Source organism: Oncorhynchus mykiss, unplaced genomic scaffold, assembly GCF_013265735.2.
Source record: "Oncorhynchus mykiss isolate Arlee unplaced genomic scaffold, USDA_OmykA_1.1 un_scaffold_130, whole genome shotgun sequence".
Lineage (NCBI taxonomy): Eukaryota > Metazoa > Chordata > Actinopteri > Salmoniformes > Salmonidae > Oncorhynchus > Oncorhynchus mykiss.
Genome location: NW_023493663.1, coordinates 383,252 through 405,629, shown reverse-complemented (window position 1 = coordinate 405,629; position 22,378 = coordinate 383,252). Strand labels below are relative to the sequence as shown.

The window sequence follows — 22,378 nt, the reverse complement described above, 5'->3', positions numbered from 1 at the left end:
GTAGTAGAGGGTCTGACTGTCTCCGAGGGAGTAGTAGAGGGTCTGACTGTTTCCGAGGGAGTAGTAGAGGGTCTGACTGTTTCCTCTCTGAGGGAGTAGTAGAGGGTCTGACTGTTTCCTCTCTGAGGGAGTAGTAGAGGGTCTGACTGTCTCCGAGGGAGTAGTAGAGGGTCTGACTGTCTCCTCTCTGAGGGAGTAGTAGAGGGTCTGACTGTCTCCTCTCCGAGGGAGTAGTAGAGGGTCTGACTGTCTCCTCTCTGAGGGAGTAGTAGAGGGTCTGACTGTCTCCTCTCTGAGGGAGTAGTAGATGGTCTGACTGTTTCCTCTCTGAGGGAGTAGTAGAGGGTCTGACTGTCTCCGAGGGAGTAGTAGAGGGTCTGACTGTTTCCTCTCTGAGGGAGTAGTAGAGGGTCTGACTGTCTCCGAGGGAGTAGTAGAGGGTCTGACTGTCTCCGAGGGAGTAGTAGAGGGTCTGACTGTCTCCTCTCTGAGGGAGTAGTAGAGGGTCTGACTGTCTCCTCTCTGAGGGAGTAGTAGAGGGTCTGACTGTCTCCTCTCTGAGGGAGTAGTAGAGGGTCTGACTGTCTCTGAGGGAGTAGTAGAGGGTCTGACTGTTTCCTCTCTGAGGGAGTAGTAGAGGGTCTGACTGTCTCCGAGGGAGTAGTAGAGGGTCTGACTGTCTCCGAGGGAGTAGTAGAGGGTCTGACTGTCTCCGAGGGAGTAGTAGAGGGTCTGACTGTCTCCGAGGGAGTAGTAGAGGGTCTGACTGTCTCCTCTCTGAGGGAGTAGTAGAGGGTCTGACTGTCTCCTCTCTGAGGGAGTAGTAGAGGGTCTGACTGTCTCCTCTCTGAGGGAGTAGTAGAGGGTCTGACTGTCTCCTCTCCGAGGGAGTAGTAGATGGTCTGACTGTCTCCTCTCTGAGGGAGTAGTAGAGGGTCTGACTGTCTCCGAGGGAGTAGTAGAAGGTTTGACTTAATAAACTCTCCTCAGTCATCAAACCTGATAAAACAACCAACGCGTCACTCCTTCAACACTTTATCAACAACATGGAAATGATCAGAAGAGAGGGGGAGAAAAATCAAATATATAGAACCATTCTTCTCATTAATACACAACATGTGGTACTTGTAGGGCCCTCCAGGTTCGGGTCGCCAGGCTGGGTCCAGGTCCAGCCGGAATCACACCGGGAATCAGGTCAACATCAGGCAACCAGAATTCAGTTCAACCTCCTGCTGGCCCCAGCCTCGCCATCAAATACACTACCCAACGTCCTCTCTGGCCATGGTCACCATGGAAACAGGCTCCCCCTGAATGGCAACAGGCTGGGCTGTGATTGGGCAGTGCGCATGTCTGTCCCAGGCCAGGGCTAGCTGATGATGCGGCTGATGTCCTGCAGGGAGGGGAAGTCCTCGTTGTCCCCCAGGTGCAAGGTCTTATGGGAGTTGAAGTCTTTAGGGTCCAGCACCTGGCAGCAGGTGGGGCATACCTGGCAGTCCAGCGCGGCTGCATTAGAGATGGCGCTGGAGGGGGTCTGCCAGGCACTCTTCCTGTTCTTCCTGGTCCCGCCCCCTCCCTGTCTTTCCATGGCCCGGTCGTCTGCGTGGGCCGTCAGCAGCTCCTGCTGTTTCCTCGTGTCAGGAAGTAGCACCAGCAGCTCATTGAAGACGCCGCCAAAGTTGTCCCCTAACAGAGTCCTACAGCTCTGGTGGTACAGCACGGCTGTCATCAGACCCTGTTAGAGAGAGAGAGATGTTAGGGTTAGGGTCTACATCAGACCCTGTTAGAGAGAGAGAGATGTTAGGGTTAGGGTCTACATCAGACCCTGTTAGAGCGAGAGAGATGTTAGGGTCTACATCAGACCCTGTTAGAGAGAGAGAGATGTTAGGGTCTACATCAGACCCTGTTAGAGAGAGAGAGATGTTAGGGTTAGGGTCTACATCAGACCCTGTTAGAGAGAGAGAGATGTTAGGGTCTACATCAGACCCTGTTAGAGAGAGAGAGATGTTACCGACTTCACTGTCCCCATGGCAACATGCTGCGTCACGTACACGTTTAAATACAACTTTTATAAACAGTTTCATATCAATAAAAATAGACTAGCCTGCTGGTTTAACTGGGTCTATAGGAACATTAGCCTGCTGGTCTTACTGGGTCTATAGGAACATTAGCCTGCTGGTCTTACTGGGTCTATAGGAACATTAGCCTGCTGGTCTTACTGGGTCTATAGGAACATTAGCCTGCTGGTCTTACTGGGTCTATAGGAACATTAGCCTGCTGGTCTTACTGGGTCTATAGGAACATTAGCCTGCTGGTCTATAGGAACATTAGCCTGCTGGTCTATAGGAATATTAGCCTGCTGGTCTTACTGGGTCTATAGGAACATTAGCCTGCTGGTCTTACTGGGTCTATAGGAACATTAGCCTGCTGGTCTTACTGGGTCTATAGGAACATTAGCCTGCTGGTCTTACTGGGTCTATAGGAACATTAGCCTGCTGGTCTATAGGAACATTAGCCTGCTGGTCTTACTGGGTCTATAGGAACATTAGCCTGCTGGTCTTACTGGGTCTATAGGAACATTAGCCTGCTGGTCTTACTGGGTCTATAGGAACATTAGCCTGCTGGTCTATAGGAACATTAGCCTGCTGGTCTATAGGAACATTAGCCTGCTGGTCTTACTGGGTCTATAGGAACATTAGCCTGCTGGTCTTACTGGGTCTATAGGAACATTAGCCTGCTGGTCTTACTGGGTCTATAGGAACATTAGCCTGCTGGTCTTACTGGGTCTATAGGAACATTAGCCTGCTGGTCTTACTGGGTCTATAGGAACATTAGCCTGATGGTCTTACTGGGTCTATAGGAACATTAGCCTGCTGGTCTTACTGGGTCTATAGGAACATTAGCCTGCTGGTCTATAGGAACATTAGCCTGCTGGTCTTACTGGGTCTATAGGAACATTAGCCTGCTGGTCTTACTGGGTCTATAGGAACATTAGCCTGCTGGTCTATAGGAACATTAGCCTGCTGGTCTATAGGAACATTAGCCTGCTGGTCTATAGGAACATTAGCCTGCTGGTCTTACTGGGTCTATAGGAACATTAGCCTGCTGGTCTTACTGGGTCTATAGGAACATTAGCCTGCTGGTCTATAGGAACATTAGCCTGCTGGTCTATAGGAACATTAGCCTGCTGGTCTTACTGGGTCTATAGGAACATTAGCCTGCTGGTCTATAGGAACATTAGCCTGCTGGTCTATAGGAACATTAGCCTGCTGGTCTATAGGAACATTAGCCTGCTGGTCTTACTGGGTCTATAGGAACATTAGCCTGCTGGTCTTACTGGGTCTATAGGAACATTAGCCTGCTGGTCTATAGGAACATTAGCCTGCTGGTCTTACTGGGTCTATAGGAACATTAGCCTGCTGGTCTTACTGGGTCTATAGGAACATTAGCCTGCTGGTCTTACTGGGTCTATAGGAACATTAGCCTGCTGGTCTTACTGGGTCTATAGGAACATTAGCCTGCTGGTCTTACTGGGTCTATAGGAACACTAGCCTGCTGGTCTTACTGGGTCTATAGGAACATTAGCCTGCTGGTCTTACTGGGTCTATAGGAACATTAGCCTGCTGGTCTTACTGGGTCTATAGGAACATTAGCCTGCTGGTCTTACTGGGTCTATAGGAACATTAGCCTGCTGGTCTATAGGAACATTAGCCTGCTGGTCTTACTGGGTCTATAGGAACATTAGCCTGCTGGTCTATAGGAATATTAGCCTGCTGGTCTTACTGGGTCTATAGGAACATTAGCCTGCTGGTCTTACTGGGTCTATAGGAACATTAGCCTGCTGGTCTTACTGGGTCTATAGGAACATTAGCCTGCTGGTCTTACTGGGTCTATAGGAACATTAGCCTGCTGGTCTTACTGGGTCTGTAGGAACATTAGCCTGCTGGTCTTACTGGGTCTATAGGAACATTAGCCTGCTGGTCTTACTGGGTCTATAGGAACATTAGCCTGCTGGTCTATAGGAACATTAGCCTGCTGGTCTTACTGGGTCTATAGGAACATTAGCCTGCTGGTCTATAGGAACATTAGCCTGCTGGTCTTACTGGGTCTATAGGAACATTAGCCTGCTGGTCTTACTGGGTCTATAGGAACATTAGCCTGCTGGTCTTACTGGGTCTATAGGAACATTAGCCTGCTGGTCTTACTGGGTCTATAGGAACATTAGCCTGCTGGTCTATAGGAACATTAGCCTGCTGGTCTTACTGGGTCTATAGGAACATTAGCCTGCTGGTCTTACTGGGTCTATAGGAACATTAGCCTGCTGGTCTATAGGAACATTAGCCTGCTGGTCTTACTGGGTCTATAGGAACATTAGCCTGCTGGTCTTACTGGGTCTATAGGAACATTAGCCTGCTGGTCTATAGGAACATTAGCCTGCTGGTCTATAGGAACATTAGCCTGCTGGTCTATAGGAACATTAGCCTGCTGGTCTATAGGAACATTAGCCTGCTGGTCTATAGGAACATTAGCCTGCTGGTCTTACTGGGTCTATAGGAACATTAGCCTGCTGGTCTTACTGGGTCTATAGGAATATTAGCCTGCTGGTCTTACTGGGTCTATAGGAACATTAGCCTGATGGTCTTACTGGGTCTATAGGAACATTAGCCTGATGGTCTTACTGGGTCTATAGGAATATTAGCCTGCTGGTCTTACTGGGTCTATAGGAACATTAGCCTGCTGGTCTATAGGAACATTAGCCTGCTGGTCTATAGGAACATTAGCCTGCTGGTCTTACTGGCTCTATAGGAACATTAGCCTGCTGGTCTTACTGGGTCTATAGGAACATTAGCCTGCTGGTCTTACTGGGTCTATAGGAACATTAGCCTGCTGGTCTTACTGGGTCTATAGGAACATTAGCCTGCTGGTCTTACTGGGTCTATAGGAACATTAGCCTGATGGTCTTACTGGGTCTATAGGAACATTAGCCTGCTGGTCTTACTGGGTCTATAGGAACATTAGCCTGCTGGTCTATAGGAACATTAGCCTGCTGGTCTATAGGAACATTAGCCTGCTGGTCTATAGGAACATTAGCCTGCTGGTCTTACTGGGTCTATAGGAACATTAGCCTGCTGGTCTTACTGGGTCTATAGGAACATTAGCCTGCTGGTCTATAGGAACATTAGCCTGCTGGTCTATAGGAACATTAGCCTGCTGGTCTATAGGAACATTAGCCTGCTGGTCTTACTGGGTCTATAGGAACATTAGCCTGCTGGTCTTACTGGGTCTATAGGAACATTAGCCTGCTGGTCTATAGGAACATTAGCCTGCTGGTCTATAGGAACATTAGCCTGCTGGTCTTACTGGGTCTATAGGAACATTAGCCTGCTGGTCTATAGGAACATTAGCCTGCTGGTCTATAGGAACATTAGCCTGCTGGTCTATAGGAACATTAGCCTGCTGGTCTTACTGGGTCTATAGGAACATTAGCCTGCTGGTCTTACTGGGTCTATAGGAACATTAGCCTGCTGGTCTATAGGAACATTAGCCTGCTGGTCTTACTGGGTCTATAGGAACATTAGCCTGCTGGTCTTACTGGGTCTATAGGAACATTAGCCTGCTGGTCTTACTGGGTCTATAGGAACATTAGCCTGCTGGTCTTACTGGGTCTATAGGAACATTAGCCTGCTGGTCTTACTGGGTCTATAGGAACACTAGCCTGCTGGTCTTACTGGGTCTATAGGAACATTAGCCTGCTGGTCTTACTGGGTCTATAGGAACATTAGCCTGCTGGTCTTACTGGGTCTATAGGAACATTAGCCTGCTGGTCTTACTGGGTCTATAGGAACATTAGCCTGCTGGTCTATAGGAACATTAGCCTGCTGGTCTTACTGGGTCTATAGGAACATTAGCCTGCTGGTCTATAGGAATATTAGCCTGCTGGTCTTACTGGGTCTATAGGAACATTAGCCTGCTGGTCTTACTGGGTCTATAGGAACATTAGCCTGCTGGTCTTACTGGGTCTATAGGAACATTAGCCTGCTGGTCTTACTGGGTCTATAGGAACATTAGCCTGCTGGTCTTACTGGGTCTGTAGGAACATTAGCCTGCTGGTCTTACTGGGTCTATAGGAACATTAGCCTGCTGGTCTTACTGGGTCTATAGGAACATTAGCCTGCTGGTCTATAGGAACATTAGCCTGCTGGTCTTACTGGGTCTATAGGAACATTAGCCTGCTGGTCTATAGGAACATTAGCCTGCTGGTCTTACTGGGTCTATAGGAACATTAGCCTGCTGGTCTTACTGGGTCTATAGGAACATTAGCCTGCTGGTCTTACTGGGTCTATAGGAACATTAGCCTGCTGGTCTTACTGGGTCTATAGGAACATTAGCCTGCTGGTCTATAGGAACATTAGCCTGCTGGTCTTACTGGGTCTATAGGAACATTAGCCTGCTGGTCTTACTGGGTCTATAGGAACATTAGCCTGCTGGTCTATAGGAACATTAGCCTGCTGGTCTTACTGGGTCTATAGGAACATTAGCCTGCTGGTCTTACTGGGTCTATAGGAACATTAGCCTGCTGGTCTATAGGAACATTAGCCTGCTGGTCTATAGGAACATTAGCCTGCTGGTCTATAGGAACATTAGCCTGCTGGTCTATAGGAACATTAGCCTGCTGGTCTTACTGGGTCTATAGGAACATTAGCCTGCTGGTCTTACTGGGTCTATAGGAATATTAGCCTGCTGGTCTTACTGGGTCTATAGGAACATTAGCCTGATGGTCTTACTGGGTCTATAGGAACATTAGCCTGATGGTCTTACTGGGTCTATAGGAATATTAGCCTGCTGGTCTTACTGGGTCTATAGGAACATTAGCCTGCCGGTCTTACTGAGTCTATAGGAACATTAGCCTGCCGTTCTTACTGAGTCTATAGGAACATTAGCCTGCCGGTCTTACTGAGTCTATAGGAACATTAGCCTGCCGGTCTTACTGAGTCTATAGGAACATTAGCCTGCTGGTCTTACTGGGTCTATAGGAACATTAGCCTGCTGGTCTTACTGGGTCTATAGGAACATTAGCCTGCTGGCCTTACTGGGTCTATAGGAATATTAGCCTGCTGGTCTTACTGGGTCTATAGGAATATTAGCCTGCTGGTCTTACTGGGTCTATAGGAACATTAGCCTGCTGGTCTTACTGGGTCTATAGGAACATTAGCCTGCTGGTCTTACTGGGTCTATAGGAACATTAGCCTGCTGGTCTATAGGAACATTAGCCTGCTGGTCTATAGGAACATTAGCCTGCTGGTCTTACTGAGTCTATAGGAACATTAGCCTGCTGGTCTTACTGGGTCTATAGGAACATTAGCCTGCTGGTCTTACTGGGTCTATAGGAACATTAGCCTGCTGGTCTTACTGGGTCTATAGGAACATTAGCCTGCTGGTCTTACTGGGTCTATAGGAACATTAGCCTGCTGGTCTTACTGGGTCTATAGGAACATTAGCCTGCTGGTCTTACTGGGTCTATAGGAACATTAGCCTGCTGGTCTTACTGGGTCTATAGGAACATTAGCCTGCTGGCCTTACTGGGTCTATAGGAATATTAGCCTGCTGGTCTTACTGGGTCTATAGGAATATTAGCCTGCTGGTCTTACTGGGTCTATAGGAACATTAGCCTGCTGGTCTTACTGGGTCTATAGGAACATTAGCCTGCTGGTCTTACTGGGTCTATAGGAACATTAGCCTGCTGGTCTTACTGGGTCTATAGGAACATTAGCCTGCTGGTCTTACTGGGTCTATAGGAACATTAGCCTGCTGGTCTTACTGGGTCTATAGGAACATTAGCCTGCTGGCCTTACTGGGTCTATAGGAATATTAGCCTGCTGGTCTTACTGGGTCTATAGGAATATTAGCCTGCTGGTCTTACTGGGTCTATAGGAACATTAGCCTGCTGGTCTTACTGGGTCTATAGGAACATTAGCATGCTGGTCTATAGGAATATTAGCCTGCTGGTCTTACTGGGTCTATAGGAACATTAGCCTGCTGGTCTATAGGAACATTAGCCTGCTGGCCTTACTGGGTCTATAGGAATATTAGCCTGCTGGTCTTACTGGGTCTATAGGAATATTAGCCTGCTGGTCTTACTGGGTCTATAGGAACATTAGCCTGCTGGTCTTACTGGGTCTATAGGAACATTAGCCTGCTGGTCTTACTGGGTCTATAGGAACATTAGCCTGCTGGTCTATAGGAACATTAGCCTGCTGGTCTTACTGGGTCTATAGGAACATTAGCCTGCTGGTCTTACTGGGTCTATAGGAACATTAGCCTGCTGGTCTTACTGGGTCTATAGGAATATTAGCCTGCTGGTCTTACTGGGTCTATAGGAACATTAGCCTGCTGGTCTTACTGGGTCTATAGGAACATTAGCCTGCTGGTCTTACTGGGTCTATAGGAACATTAGCCTGCTGGTCTTACTGGGTCTATAGGAACATTAGCCTGCTGGTCTATAGGAACATTAGCCTGCTGGTCTTACTGGGTCTATAGGAACATTAGCCTGCTGGTCTATAGGAACATTAGCCTGCTGGTCTTACTGGGTCTATAGGAACATTAGCCTGCTGGTCTTACTGGGTCTATAGGAACATTAGCCTGCTGGTCTATAGGAACATTAGCCTGCTGGTCTATAGGAACATTAGCCTGCTGGTCTATAGGAACATTAGCCTGCTGGTCTATAGGAACATTAGCCTGCTGGTCTATAGGAACATTAGCCTGCTGGTCTTACTGGGTCTATAGGAACATTAGCCTGCTGGTCTTACTGGGTCTATAGGAATATTAGCCTGCTGGTCTTACTGGGTCTATAGGAACATTAGCCTGATGGTCTTACTGGGTCTATAGGAACATTAGCCTGATGGTCTTACTGGGTCTATAGGAATATTAGCCTGCTGGTCTTACTGGGTCTATAGGAACATTAGCCTGCCGTTCTTACTGAGTCTATAGGAACATTAGCCTGCCGGTCTTACTGAGTCTATAGGAACATTAGCCTGCCGGTCTTACTGAGTCTATAGGAACATTAGCCTGCTGGTCTTACTTAGGAGTCAGGGTTAGGGGGGTTAAGGTTAGGAGTCAGGGTTAGGGTTAGGGGGGTTAAGGTTAGGAGTCAGGGTTAGGGGGTTAAGGTTAGGAGTGAGGGTTAGGGGGGTTAAGGTTAGGAGTCAGGGTTAGTGGGGTTAAGGTTAGGAGTCAGGGTTAGGGGGGTTAAGGTTAGGAGTCAGGGTTAGTGGGGTTAAGGTTAGGAGTCAGGGTTAGTGGGGTTAAGGTTAGGAGTCAAGGTTAGGGGTTAAGGTTAGGAGTCAGGCCTTACCTGTCTAAACTGTCCAGAGTAGTCCTTGAACTGGTTGAATCGTGACTGGTCGTTCTGCAGGAGGTTCTTAATGGACTGGATCAGTTCCATGTTCCTCTGCTGGAAGTTCTCTGGAGCCAGGTACACCCCCGGGGACTGGGGAGAGCTGAACACCCCCCCATATGGAGTCATTTAGAACACACAGTTTGAATCAAATATGTGCTGTTGTGTCTGTAAAGGTGGTGGCCTGTCTGGTGTCTGGTGTGTGTAAAGGTGGTGGCCTGTCTGGGGTCTGGTGTCTGTAAAGGTGGTGGCCTGTCTGGTGTCTGGTGTCTGTAAAGGTGGTGGCCTGTCTGGTGTCTGGTGTCTGTAAAGGTTGTGGTCTGTCTGGTGTCTGTAAAGGTGGTGGCCTTTCTGGGGTCTGGTGTCTGTAAAGGTGGTGGCCTGCCTGGTGTCTGGTGTCTGTAAAGGTGGTGGCCTGTCTGGTGTCTGTAAAGGTAGTGGCCTGTCTGGTGTCTGTAAAGGTAGTGGCCTGTCTGGTGTCTGTAAAGGTAGTGGCCTGTCTGGTGTCTGTAAAGGTAGTGGCCTGTCTGGTGTCTGGTGTCTGTAAAGGTGGTGGCCTGTCTGGTGTCTGGTGTGTGTAAAGGTGGTGGCCTGTCTGGTGTCTGTAAAGGTAGTGGCCTGTCTGGTGTCTGTAAAGGTGGTGGCCTGTCTGGTGTCTGGTGTGTGTAAAGGTGGTGGCCTGTCTGGGGTCTGGTGTCTGTAAAGGTAGTGGCCTGTCTGGGGTCTGTAAAGGTGATGGCCTGTCTGGTGTCTGGTGTCTGTAAAGGTAGTGGCCTGTCTGGTGTCTGTAAAGGTGGTGGCCTGTCTGGTGTGTGTAAAGGTGGTGGCCTGTCTGGTGTCTGGTGTCTGTAAAGGTAGTGGCCTGTCTGGTGTCTGTAAAGGTAGTGGCCTGTCTGGTGTCTGGTGTGTGTAAAGGTGGTGGCCTGTCTGGTGTGTGTAAAGGTAGTGGCCTGTCTGGTGTCTGGTGTCTGTAAAGGTGGTGGCCTGTCTGGTGTCTGTAAAGGTAGTGGCCTGTCTGGTGTCTGTAAAGGTGGTGTCCTGTCTGGTGTCTGTAAAGGTGGTGGCCTGTCTGGTGTGTGTAAAGGTGGTGGCCTGTCTGGTGTCTGGTGTCTGTAAAGGTTGTGGCCTGTCTGGTGTCTGTAAAGGTGGTGGCCTGTCTGGTGTCTGTAAAGGTGGTGGCCTGTCTGGTGTGTGTAAAGGTGGTGGCCTGTCTGGTGTCTGGTGTGTGTAAAGGTGGTGGCCTGTCTGGTGTCTGGTGTGTGTAAAGGTGGTGGCCTGTCTGGTGCCTGGTGTCTGTAAAGGTGGTGGCCTGTCTGGTGTCTGTAAAGGTGGTGGTCTGTCTGGTGTGTGTAAAGGTGGTGGCCTGTCTGGTGTCTGGTGTCTGTAAAGGTGGTGGCCTGTCTGGTGTCTGTAAAGGTGGTGGTCTGTCTGGGGTCTGGTGTGTGTAAAGGTGGTGGCCTGTCTGGTGTCTGGTGTGTGTAAAGGTGATGGCCTGTCTGGTGTCTGGTGTGTGTAAAGGTGATGGCCTGTCTGGTGTCTGGTGTGTGTAAAGGTGGTGGCCTGTCTGGTGTCTGTAAAGGTGGTGGCCTGTCTGGTGTCTGGTGTGTGTAAAGGTGATGGCCTGTCTGGTGTCTGGTGTGTGTAAAGGTGGTGGCCTGTCTGGTGTCTGTAAAGGTGGTGGCCTGTCTGGTGTCTGTAAAGGTGGTGGCCTGTCTGGTGTCTGTAAAGGTGGTGGCCTGTCTGGTGTGTGTAAAGGTGGTGGCCTGTCTGGTGTGTGTAAAGGTGGTGGCCTGTCTGGTGTCTGTAAAGGTTGTGGTCTGTCTGGTGTCTGTAAAGGTAGTGGCCTGTCTGGTGTCTGTAAATGTGGTGGCCTGTCTGGTGTCTGCAAAGGTGTTAGCCTGTCTTGTGTCTGGTGTGTGTAAAGGTTGTGGTCTGTCTGGTGTCTGTAAAGGTAGTGGTCTGTCTGGTGTGTGTAAAGGTGGTGGCCTGTCTGGTGTGTGTAAAGGTGGTGGCCTGTCTGGTGTGTGTAAAGGTGGTGGCCTGTCTGGTGTCTGTAAAGGTGTTGGCCTGTCTTGTGTCTGGTGTGTGTAAAGGTTGTGGTCTGTCTGGTGTCTGTAAAGGTAGTGGTCTGTCTGGTGTGTGTAAAGGTGGTGGCCTGTCTTGTGTCTGTAAAGGTGGTGGCCTGTCTGGTGTGTGTAAAGGTGGTGGCCTGTCTTGTGTCTGTAAAGGTGGTGGCCTGTCTGGTGTGTGTAAAGGTGGTGGCCTGTCTTGTGTCTGTAAAGGTGGCGGCCAGTCTGGTGTGTGTAAAGGTGGTGGCCTGTCTGGTGTCTGGTGTCTGTAAAGGTGGTGGTCTGTCTGGTGTCTGTAAAGGTGGTGGCCTGTCTGGTGTCTGTAAAGGTGGTGGCCTGTCTGGTGTGTGTAAAGGTGGTGGCCTGTCTGGTGTGTGTAAAGGTGGTGGTCTGTCTGGTCTGTAAATGTGATGTAGTGGTCTGTGACTGGTCTGTAAAGGTGATGTGACGTCTGGTCTGTAAAGGTGATGTGACGTCTGGTCTGTAAAGGTGATGTGACGTCTGGTCTGTAAAGGTGATGTGACGTCTGGTCTGTAAAGGTGATGTGTCGTCTGGTCTGTAAAGGTGATGTGACGTCTGGTCTGTAAAGGTGATGTGACGTCTGGTCTGTAAAGGTGATGTGACGCCTGGTCTGTAAAGGTGATGTGACGCCTGGTCTGTAAAGGTGATGTGACGCCTGGTCTGTAAAGGTGATGTGATGCCTGGTCTGTAAAGGTGATGTGATGCCTGGTCTGTAAAGGTGATGTGATGCCTGGTCTGTAAAGGTGATGTGATGCTTGGTCTGTAAAGGTGATGTGATGCCTGGTCTGTAAAGGTGATGTCTGTAAAGGTGATGTCTGTAAAGGTGATGTCTGTAAAGGTGATGTGATGGTTGGTCTGTAAAGGTGATGTGATGTCTGGTCTGTAAAGGTGATGTGATGTCTGGTCTGTAAAGGTGATGTCTGGTCTGTAAAGGTGATGTCTGGTCTGTAAAGGTGATGTGATGGTTGGTCTGTAAAGGTGATGTGATGGTTGGTCTGTAAAGGTGATGTGATGGTTGGTCTGTAAAGGTGATTTCTGGTCTGTAAAGGTGATGTCTGGTCTGTAAAGGTGATGTGATGGTTGGTCTGTAAAGGTGATGTCTGGTCTGTAAAGGTGATGGTTGGTCTGTAAAGGTGATGTGATGGTTGGTCTGTAAAGGTGATGTCTGGTCTGTAAAGGTGATGTCTGGTCTGTAAAGGTGATGTCTGGTCTGTAAAGGTGATGTGATGGTTGGTCTGTAAAGGTGATGTGATGGTTGGTCTGTAAAGGTTATGTCTGGTCTGTAAAGGTGATGTCTGGTCTGTAAAGGTGATGTGATGGTTGGTCTGTAAAGGTGATGTGATGGTTGGTCTGTAAAGGTTATGTCTGGTCTGTAAAGGTGATGTGATGGTTGGTCTGTAAAGGTGATGTCTGGTCTGTCTGTCTCACCGGGGGCTGGATGCAGGGGGGGCAGGCTCCACCACGTTGCTGTTGAGGGGGATGCCGGTAAACCCTGGGGGGGGCTTACTGGGAGGGGTGGCGCTGCCCTGGCCGGGGCGAGGGGGGGACAGGTTTCTGGGGGGGGCAGAACTCTTCAGGACGAAGGAACTTTTAAAGCCTGGAGGAGACAAACAGCATGGTCAACATCACTACATTATCACAGTTACTTTCATCCATAACCCCAACTTAAAACCTAGAGACAAACAGCATTGTCAACATCACTACATTATCACTGTTACTATCCTCCATAACCCCAACTTAAAGCTGCAATTTGGAACTTTGGTCACACAACTAAATTCACGTAGAAAAGTATGTTAAAGATCTGTCATTATCATTGCCGGCAAGTCTAAGAAGCGGTAGGACTGTTCTGTGACCTATTTCTATGCTCCCTGTTCTTATGTTTAGTTTCTGTGTCTTTTACTTTCGGTGTTCAACACCAGCATCAAAACAACTGAATATACAATATATTTGGTTATTACATATTACACAGCGGTTTAGATAGAACAATGACTCGCCATGCGATTGGCTAAAAAATTAATACTTAAATGTCAATAAATAAAATGGCTGAGGTCCAAACTGCCGAGACGTTACGCCCTCATAGACCAACACATCCTCACTGCTGAGACGTTACGCCCTCATAGACCAACACATCCTCACTGCTGAGACGTTACGCCCTCATAGACCAACACATCCTCACTGCTGAGACGTTACGCCCTCATAGACCAACACGTTACGCCCTCATAGACCAACACGTCCTCACTGCTGAGACGTTACGCCCTCATAGACCAATACATCCTCACTGCTGAGACGTTACGCCCTCATAGACCAACACATCCTCACTGCTGAGACGTTACGCCCTCATAGACCAACACATCCTCACTGCTGAGACGTTACGCCCTCATAGACCAACACATCCTCACTGCTGAGACGTTACGCCCTCATAGACCAACACATCCTCACTGCTGAGACGTTACGCCCTCATAGACCAACACATCCTCACTGCTGAGACGTTACGCCCTCATAGACCAACACATCCTCACTGCTGAGACGTTACGCCCTCATAGACCAACACGTTACGCCCTCATAGACCAACACATCCTCACTGCTGAGACGTTACGCCCTCATAGACCAACACATCCTCACTGCTGAGACGTTACGCCCTCATAGACCAACACATCCTCACTGCTGAGACGTTACGCCCTCATAGACCAACACATCCTCACTGCTGAGACGTTACGCCCTCATAGACCAACACATCCTCACTGCTGAGACATTACGCCCTCATAGACCAACACATCCTCACTGCTGAGACGTTACGCCCTCATAGACCAACACATCCTCACTGCTGAGACGTTACGCAATCATAGACCAACACATCCTCACTGCTGAGACGTTACGCAATCATAGACCAACACATCCTCACTGCTGAGACGTTACGCCCTCATAGACCAACACATCCTCACTGCTGAGACGTTACGCCCTCATAGACCAACACATCCTCACTGCTGAGACGTTACGCCCTCATAGACCAACACATCCTCACTGCTGAGACGTTACGCCCTCATAGACCAACACATCCTCACTGCTGAGACGTTACGCCCTCATAGACCAACACATCCTCACTGCTGAGACGTTATGCCCTCATAGACCAACACATCCTCACTGCTGAGACGTTACGCCCTCATAGACCAACACGTTTCGCCCTCATAGACCAACACATCCTCACTGCTGAGACGTTACGCCCTCATAGACCAACACATCCTCACTGCTGAGACGTTACGCCCTCATAGAGCAACACATCCTCACTGCTGAGACGTTACGCCCTCATAGACCAACACATACTCACTGCTGAGACGTTACGCCCTCATAGACCAACACATCCTCACTGCCGAGACGTTACGCCCTCATAGACCAACACATCCTCACTGCCGAGACGTTACGCCCTCATAGACCAACACATCCTCACTGCTGAGACGTTACGCCCTCATAGACCAACACATCCTCACTGCTGAGACGTTACGCCCTCATAGACCAACACATCCTCACTGCTGAGACGTTACGCCCTCATAGACCAACACGTTACGCCCTCATAGACCAACACATCCTCACTGCTGAGACGTTACGCCCTCATAGACCAACACGTTACGCCCTCATAGACCAACACATCCTCACTGCTGAGACGTTACGCCCTCATAGACCAACACGTTACGCCCTCATAGACCAACACGTTACGCCCTCATAGACCAACACATCCTCACTGCTGAGACGTTACGCCCTCATAGACCAACACATCCTCACTGCTGAGACGTTACGCCCTCATAGACCAACACGTTACGCCCTCATAGACCAACACATCCTCACTGCTGAGACGTTACGCCCTCATAGACCAACACGTTACGCCCTCATAGACCAACACATCCTCACTGCTGAGACGTTACGCCCTCATAGACCAACACATCCTCACTGCTGAGACATTACGCCCTCATAGACCAATACAAAACACCCCCTAACCCCCCCAGGGGTAATACTGCACAAAACCCCTCCTAATCCTCCCAGGGGTAATACTGCACAAAACCCCTCCTACCCCTCCCAGGGGTAATACTGCACAAAACCCCTCCTACCCCTCCCAGGGGTAATACTGCACAACCCCCCCCCCCCCCCCCCAGGGGTAACACTGCACAAACCCCCTCCCAGAAGTAATACTGCACAAAACCCCTCCCAGGGGTAATACTGCACAAAACCCCTCCCCCCCAGGGGTAATACTGCACAAACCCCCCCCCCCCTAACCCTCCCAGGGGTAATACTGCACAAAACCCCCCAAGGGGTAACACTGCACAAAACCCCTCCTAACCCCACAGGGGTAATACTGCACAAAACCCTCCCCCCCAGGGGTAATACTGCACAAAACCCCTCCTAACCCTCCCAGGGGTAATACTGCACAAAACTCCCCCAGGGGTAATACTGCACAACCCCCCCAGGGGTAATACTGCACAACTGGCACATAGAAATGTATTGTGTAGAGGAAATATGAATTGGGATAGTTATGTTATGTACCTGGGGGAGGTTTCTTGGAGATGAGGGCAGGGAACTCCTCCTCTACCTCCAGGGGGGGTTCCGGCTGGGCTTTGGGGAGGGGGGCCACTGTGACTGGTTTATCCAGGTGGCCGTTAGCCAATCCACTTGCTTTGACCTTTGCTTTTACAGCGGTTTTAACTGTTGCCGTCGTCATAGCAACCAGTGGCTTGGAGGCGTGGCTCTCCGGAACGTTCTCCTTCTGTACCCTGGAGACCGTTTCCATGAGGACAGGAACTTGGTTCCCAAATGATGATGGAGGGGGCGTGGCCTGTTTCTTCTTCTTGGCTGTCTTGGATGTGGGGCTTGGGGCGGGAATAGGAGTGGGGTTAGATGTCACGGGGGAGGGCTTAGAGGTCAGTGGGAGGGGCTTATCTGTCAGTGGGGGAGGCTTGGCGGTTGGTGGGAGGGGCTTAGCTGTCAATGGGAGGGGCTTAGAGGCAGATTTAGAGGGTCCTTTGACGATGAGAAGAGAGGAGATATCCAACATGGTTGGAACTGCTCGGTGCTCCTGCATCGTCTTGGCAACGCAATTGTCATCATCAGATGGGGGGGAGGGGCGGCGGATGGGGTGCTTTTTCCTCCGAGAGGAAGAGGAGGAGGAGAGGAGCTGGGGGCCGGCGGGGAGAGGGAGAGGAGGGTTGTTAGGGGGAGGTCTAGAGGAAGAGGAGGGAAGGATGACCGTCTTGGAGGTGTTGCTGCTGCTGGCTTGGCTCCAGGCTGAGGTAGCTCCGCCCGCTGGTCTGGGAGGGCGGATCTTAGAGACCAGGGCGGGGAAGTCTTCTTCTTGGAAAGAGGAGTGCTTCCTGGGTTGGGCGGAGTAGGCAGGGGTCATGGGGGTCATAACCATGGCAGCAGATAGACTGGGGAAGTCATCCTCCTTCAGAGGGACCTGGGCTGGAGTCTTCAGGGCTGGGGGGGGCTTTACACTGTAACACACACACAATATATATACCTATAACATACATCACTAGAGACCTGGGGGGGCTTAACACTAACACACAATATATAAACCTATAACATACATCACTACAGAGACCTGGGGGGGCTTTACACTGTAACACACACAATATAACATACATCACTAGAGAGAGACCTGGGGGGGCTTAACACTAACACACAATATATAAACCTATAACATACATCACTACAGAGACCTGGGGGGGCTTTACACTGTAACACACACAATATAACATACATCACTACAGAGACCTGGGGGGGCTTTAGAGAGACCTGGGGGGGGGGGGGGGGGGGGGGTCAGGAGGGCTGGGGGGGGGCTTTACACTGTAACACATACATTAATGTATATACCGGTAACATACAATACCAGTAAAAAGTTTGGACACACCTACTCATTCAAGGGTTTTTCTTTATGTTTACTATTTAATAAGTGAAGACATCAAAACTATGAAATAACATAAAGTGTTAAATCTAAATATATTGTATATTTGAGATTCTTCAACAGTAGCCACCCTTTGCCTTGATGACAGCATTGCACAGTCTTGGCATTCTCTCAACCAGCTTCATGAGGAATGCTTTTCCAACAGGCTTGCTTTTCCTTCACTCTGCGGTCCGACTCATCCCAAACCATCTCAATTTGGTTGAGGTCAGGTGATTGTGGAGGCCAGGTCATCTGATGCAGCACTTCATCACTTTCCTTCATCAAATTGCCCTTACCCAGCCTGGAGGTGTGTTGGGTCATTGTCCTGTTGAAGAAAAGATAGTCCCACTAAGCGCAAACCAGATGGGATGGCGTATCACTTCAGAATGCTGTGGTAGCCATGCTGGTTAAGTGTGCCTTGAATTAAAAAAAACACCACCTCCTCCATGCTTCACGGTGGGAACCACACATGCGGAGATCATCCGTTCACCCATCTCTGCATTTCACAAAGACACGGCAGTTGGAACCAGAAATCTCAAATTTGGACTCATCAGACCAAAGGACAGCTTTCCACCAGTCTAATGTCCATTGCTCGTGTTTCTTGGCCCAAGCAAGTCTCTTCTTCTTATTCGTGTCCTTTAGTAGTGGTTTCTCTGCAGCAATTTGACCATGAAGGCCTGATTCACACAATCTCCTCTGAACAGTTGATGTTGAGAGGTGTCTGTTACTTGAATTCTGTGAAGCATTTATTTGGGCTGCAATTTCTGAAGCTGGTAACTATAATTAAGTTATCCTCTGTAGCAGAGGGAACTCTGGGTCTTCCTTTCCTGTGGTGGTCCTCATGAGAGCCAGTTTCATAATGATGGTTTTTGCAACTGCATTGAAGAAACTTTCGTGGAAGAATCTTGACATTTTCCGTATTGACTGACCTTCATGTCTTAAAGTAATGATGGACTGTCATTTCTCTTTGCTTATTTGAGTTGTTCTTAACATAATATGGACTTGGTCTTTTACCAAATAGGGCCAGCTTCTGTTTCCCACCCCTACTGTGTCACAACACAACTGATTGGCTCAAACGCATTAAGGAAAGAAACTTCACAAATTAACTTTTAACAAGGCACAACTGTTAATTGAAAAGCATTCCAGGTGACTACCTCAAGAAGCTGGTTGAGAGAATGCCAAGAGTGTGCAAAGCTGTCATCAAGGCATCTTTGAAGAATCTCAAATATAAAATAAATTAGATTTTGTTTAACACTTTTTTGGTTACTACATGAGTCATCAAGTCATCAAAAATTAGGGTTCAAGTCATTCTTGTTTCCATATGTGTTATTTCATAGTTTTGACGTCTTCATTATTGTTCTACAATGTAGAAAATAGTACAAATAAAGACAAGCCCTGGAATGAGTAGGTGTCCCAACTGTTGACTGGTACTATACATCACAACAAAGAGACCTGGGCCGGGGACAGGAGGGCCGGTGGGGGGCTTTACAGTGTAATATACACATAAATGATAACACAGCTGGTATACACCTTCACCTCGGGGGTGTGTGTGTGTGTGTGTGTGTGTGTGTGTGTACCTCAGTGTGGGTGCTGCAGCCCCCAGGAGAGCTGGAAAGTCGTCTCCTGTCAGAGGGTTACTCTTCATGGTCCTCACTGGGGGAGCTTCTGCTGGAGGTTTGACAGGAACACTCCTGTGTCTCTCCTCAGTCTCCATCCGCTCGGGCCGCTCCATCCGCTCGGGCCGCTCCATCCGCTCGGGCCTCTCCATCCGCTCGGGCCTCTCCATCCGCTCGGGCCTCTCCATCCGCTCGGGCCTCTCCATCCGCTCGGGCCTCTCCATCCGCTCGGGCCTCTCCATCCGCTCGGGCCTCTCCATCCGCTCGGGCCTCTCCATCCGCTCGGGCCGCTCCATCCGCTCCATCCGCTCGGGCCTCTCCATCCGCTCGGGCCTCTCCATCCGCTCGGGCCTCTCCATCCGCTCGGGCCTCTCCATCCGCTCGGGCCTCTCCATCCGCTCGGGCCTCTCCATCCTCTCCTCTTTGCGGTGTTTGGGCGCTGCGCTCCTGTCCTGGGTGTCTCGTCCTCCGTCCTCCTGTCTCCTCTGCTGCATCAAAGAGGCTCTGACTGCTACTGCCAACTCCCTGTCCTCCTCCTCACTACCAAAACACAGCACTGTTATAGTCTATCACAGAGTCATAATACCCCAAAAACACTGGTGAAACACGCAAACGGTTCCAATTGTTTATCCACAATTCATTTTTATTCATTGTGGATATTAGTCATTTCAAATAAGGACTGTTTGGTGTAGGCTCACCCTGGCCCTGTTGTGATAACCATGGAGGCTCACCCTGGCCCTGTTGTGATAACCATGGAGGCTCACCCTGGCCCTGTTGTGATAACCATGGAGGCTCACCCTGGCCTGATGTTGTGATAACCATGGAGGCTCACCCTGGCCTGATGTTGTGATAACCATGGAGGCTCACCCTGGCCCTGTTGTGATAACCATGGAGGCTCACCCTGGCCTGATGTGATAACCATGGAGGCTCACCCTGGCCTGATGTTGTGATAACCATGGAGGCTCACCCTGGCCTGATGTTGTGATAACCATGGAGGTTTACCCTGGCCTGATGTTGTGGTAACTGTGTAAATCTCTCTAAGACAAGGTGACTTGTATCAATATAGTCGCCTGTATTTACAACCCCAAAAAATGATATGCTAGTTAGCTGCTAATGTGGCTATCATACAGAACTAGAAACGCCTGTCAAGCTTCACGCCACTCACCAGGGCCGTGATGATCTGGACCAGACTGACGAATCCAGGCAAAAGGTAAGAATCTCTGGATTAACTAATGTTAGCTAAATGTAGTAATTAATAAATTGGCTACAGTTGTTTAAATCCTGTGAACTGTCTTGAGCAAGTTTTTAAATTGAAAATGCCTGTTACCTAGCTAGCTAGCTCATGGTTAGCTAGCAAGCAACATTAGCCTGGCTAGATACATTCGTAACTTGTTTAGGTTTTTATAAACCAACAGCCTAGCTTGCTAGTTGACTAGCTAGCTAACTTAGATGGTGAAGCTGGGGCTACGTGTTCATGATAATGTTTGTTTGTGTCTGTGGGTGAGAGTTGGGTAGCCTACTTCAAGTAACGTAAACTCACGTAAACTCGTACATCGCCTTTATTTTAGCGCCCCCAAAACGTAATACTTCCAGATCAACTGTAATGTCAATACCATTGTAAAAGCACAATTTCTCCCCTTTCCAACAGAATCAATTACATGACCTAAACGCTGCCTGTTTCTGCATAATTCAAGCAGGCAATGAGCCCCGTCGGGTGGGGAAGCGAAACTAATGCGTGATAGTGAGAAGGACAGATGTTGTCGTGTGGGAAAATGGCTTTTTTCACTCGATCTGTCCAACTTATCACCTTATCGCCTCTAAAATGTAAATAAAACTCTGTAAAGAGTTTATATAATGTGTCATTACATACCTATTTGGAGGTTTGTGTCGAATTTGAATCGGGTTATTAGGGCGGTGCTAAAGTGATCTTAGAAGTAAACAGCGGCTTCGAGAATGATGATCGCATGCAATGGTGACGAATAAAATGACTCGGATGATAGAAGTGCTACACCTGGTGGAGAGAGGTTGTAAGACAGAAATAGTTGCTTAATGCTGCTGTACGTTACGACACGTCGAGATGTAACGGAAGGTCAGTTTTTTCAACTTTTCTCCAATACTATAGAGCCGTTACCATGTCGATCAACGCTTGAATGGAAACCTACCGTAATACATCCAACATCGGATGAAGCAATTCAACTCCGACACCGAAGGAGATGACTTCAGTGGTTTCAGTGCACAGGAGGAGGAAGATAGTGACCAATGACTTTCTTGGTAGGCTACTGTTTAATTTTTGTTACAAGCCGTGTTTCGTTTAAAGGCTGTGTAAAGTTCAATAAAATAAATAAATAGTCCAGCAATTACGCTAGTTCACACCCCCGATTGCCGTCAACACAGTCGCTACAGTCCCATTAGTTTTCTTTGTAGCCTCGTTTGAATGTTGCGGTTGCGCACATTTGTACGGAATGGGGCGAGTTTACGTTACTTGGGGGTATGATATAAAATGCTAACCTCCCCTGTTATAGTAATGGTGAGAGGTTAGCATGTCTTGGAGGTATGATATAAAATCCTAACATCCCCTGTTATATGTTATAGTAATGGTGAGGTTAGCATGTCTTGGAGGTATGATATAAAATGCTAACCCCCCCTGTTATAGTAATGGTGAGAGGTTAGCATGTCTTGGGGGTATGATATAAAATGCTAACCTCCCCTGTTATTGTAATGGTGAGAGGTTAGCATGTCTTGGGGGTATGATATAAAATGCTAACCTCCCCTGTTATAGTAATGGTGAGAGGTTAGCATGTCTTGGAGGTATGATATAAAATGCTAACATCCCCTGTTATAGTAATGGTGAGAGGTTAGCATGTCTTGGAGGTATGATATAAAATGCTAACCTCCCCTGTTATTGTAATGGTGAGAGGTTAGCATGTCTTGGGGGTATGATATAAAATGCTAACCTCCCCTGTTATTGTAATGGTGAGAGGTTAGCATTGTCTTGAGAATGATCAGCTAACTTTAGCCACCGCTAGCTAGAAATCAATAAGAGTAATGGGTGCAACCCAGCAATGTTTTGGACAAATGAACTGAAATCAACTGGTTTAACGTTACTTAAAGTTGATTAGTGTGATGTGTCACGGATGTCATGGTGGTCTCATAGTGATGATGTCATACTGACCGGTTGTATCTCCAGCTACCTCTGGTGTTCGGTTGGTTCCCTTGGCTCCTTCCTCTTCCCCCCCGACCCGACCTCGCCTCCTCATAGTCCTCTCCAGACACCATGCCTCCTTGAAGGAACACACAGTGTGTTGTTACCAAGCAGGCCTGAAATCCAGTTTGTTTAGACAGAAAAGCA

At 48.8% G+C, this 22,378-nt stretch overlaps 1 protein-coding gene across 2 annotated transcripts in view; it reads right to left on the bottom strand.

The window, feature by feature from the left end:
- Positions 1-1,022: 1,022 nt before the first annotated feature.
- LOC110517035 (E3 ubiquitin-protein ligase ZNF598) overlaps positions 1,023-22,378 on the bottom strand; it is a 30,962-nt gene continuing 9,606 nt past the window's right edge. The window contains exons 6-11 of one of the 2 annotated variants that reach the window (XM_036972284.1): positions 22,202-22,307; positions 18,991-19,569; positions 16,015-16,961; positions 12,910-13,078; positions 9,350-9,494; positions 1,023-1,732 (exon numbers count right to left, since the gene is read on the bottom strand). In XM_036972284.1, coding sequence (XP_036828179.1) covers positions 1,367-1,732; positions 9,350-9,494; positions 12,910-13,078; positions 16,015-16,961; positions 18,991-19,569; positions 22,202-22,307 — 2,312 coding nt within the window. In that variant the 3' untranslated portion in view covers positions 1,023-1,366. Of the gene's footprint in view, positions 1,733-9,349; positions 9,495-12,909; positions 13,079-16,014; positions 16,962-18,990; positions 19,570-22,201; positions 22,311-22,378 lie in introns of both variants that reach the window. The other variant, XM_036972283.1, reaches the window with a different exon arrangement.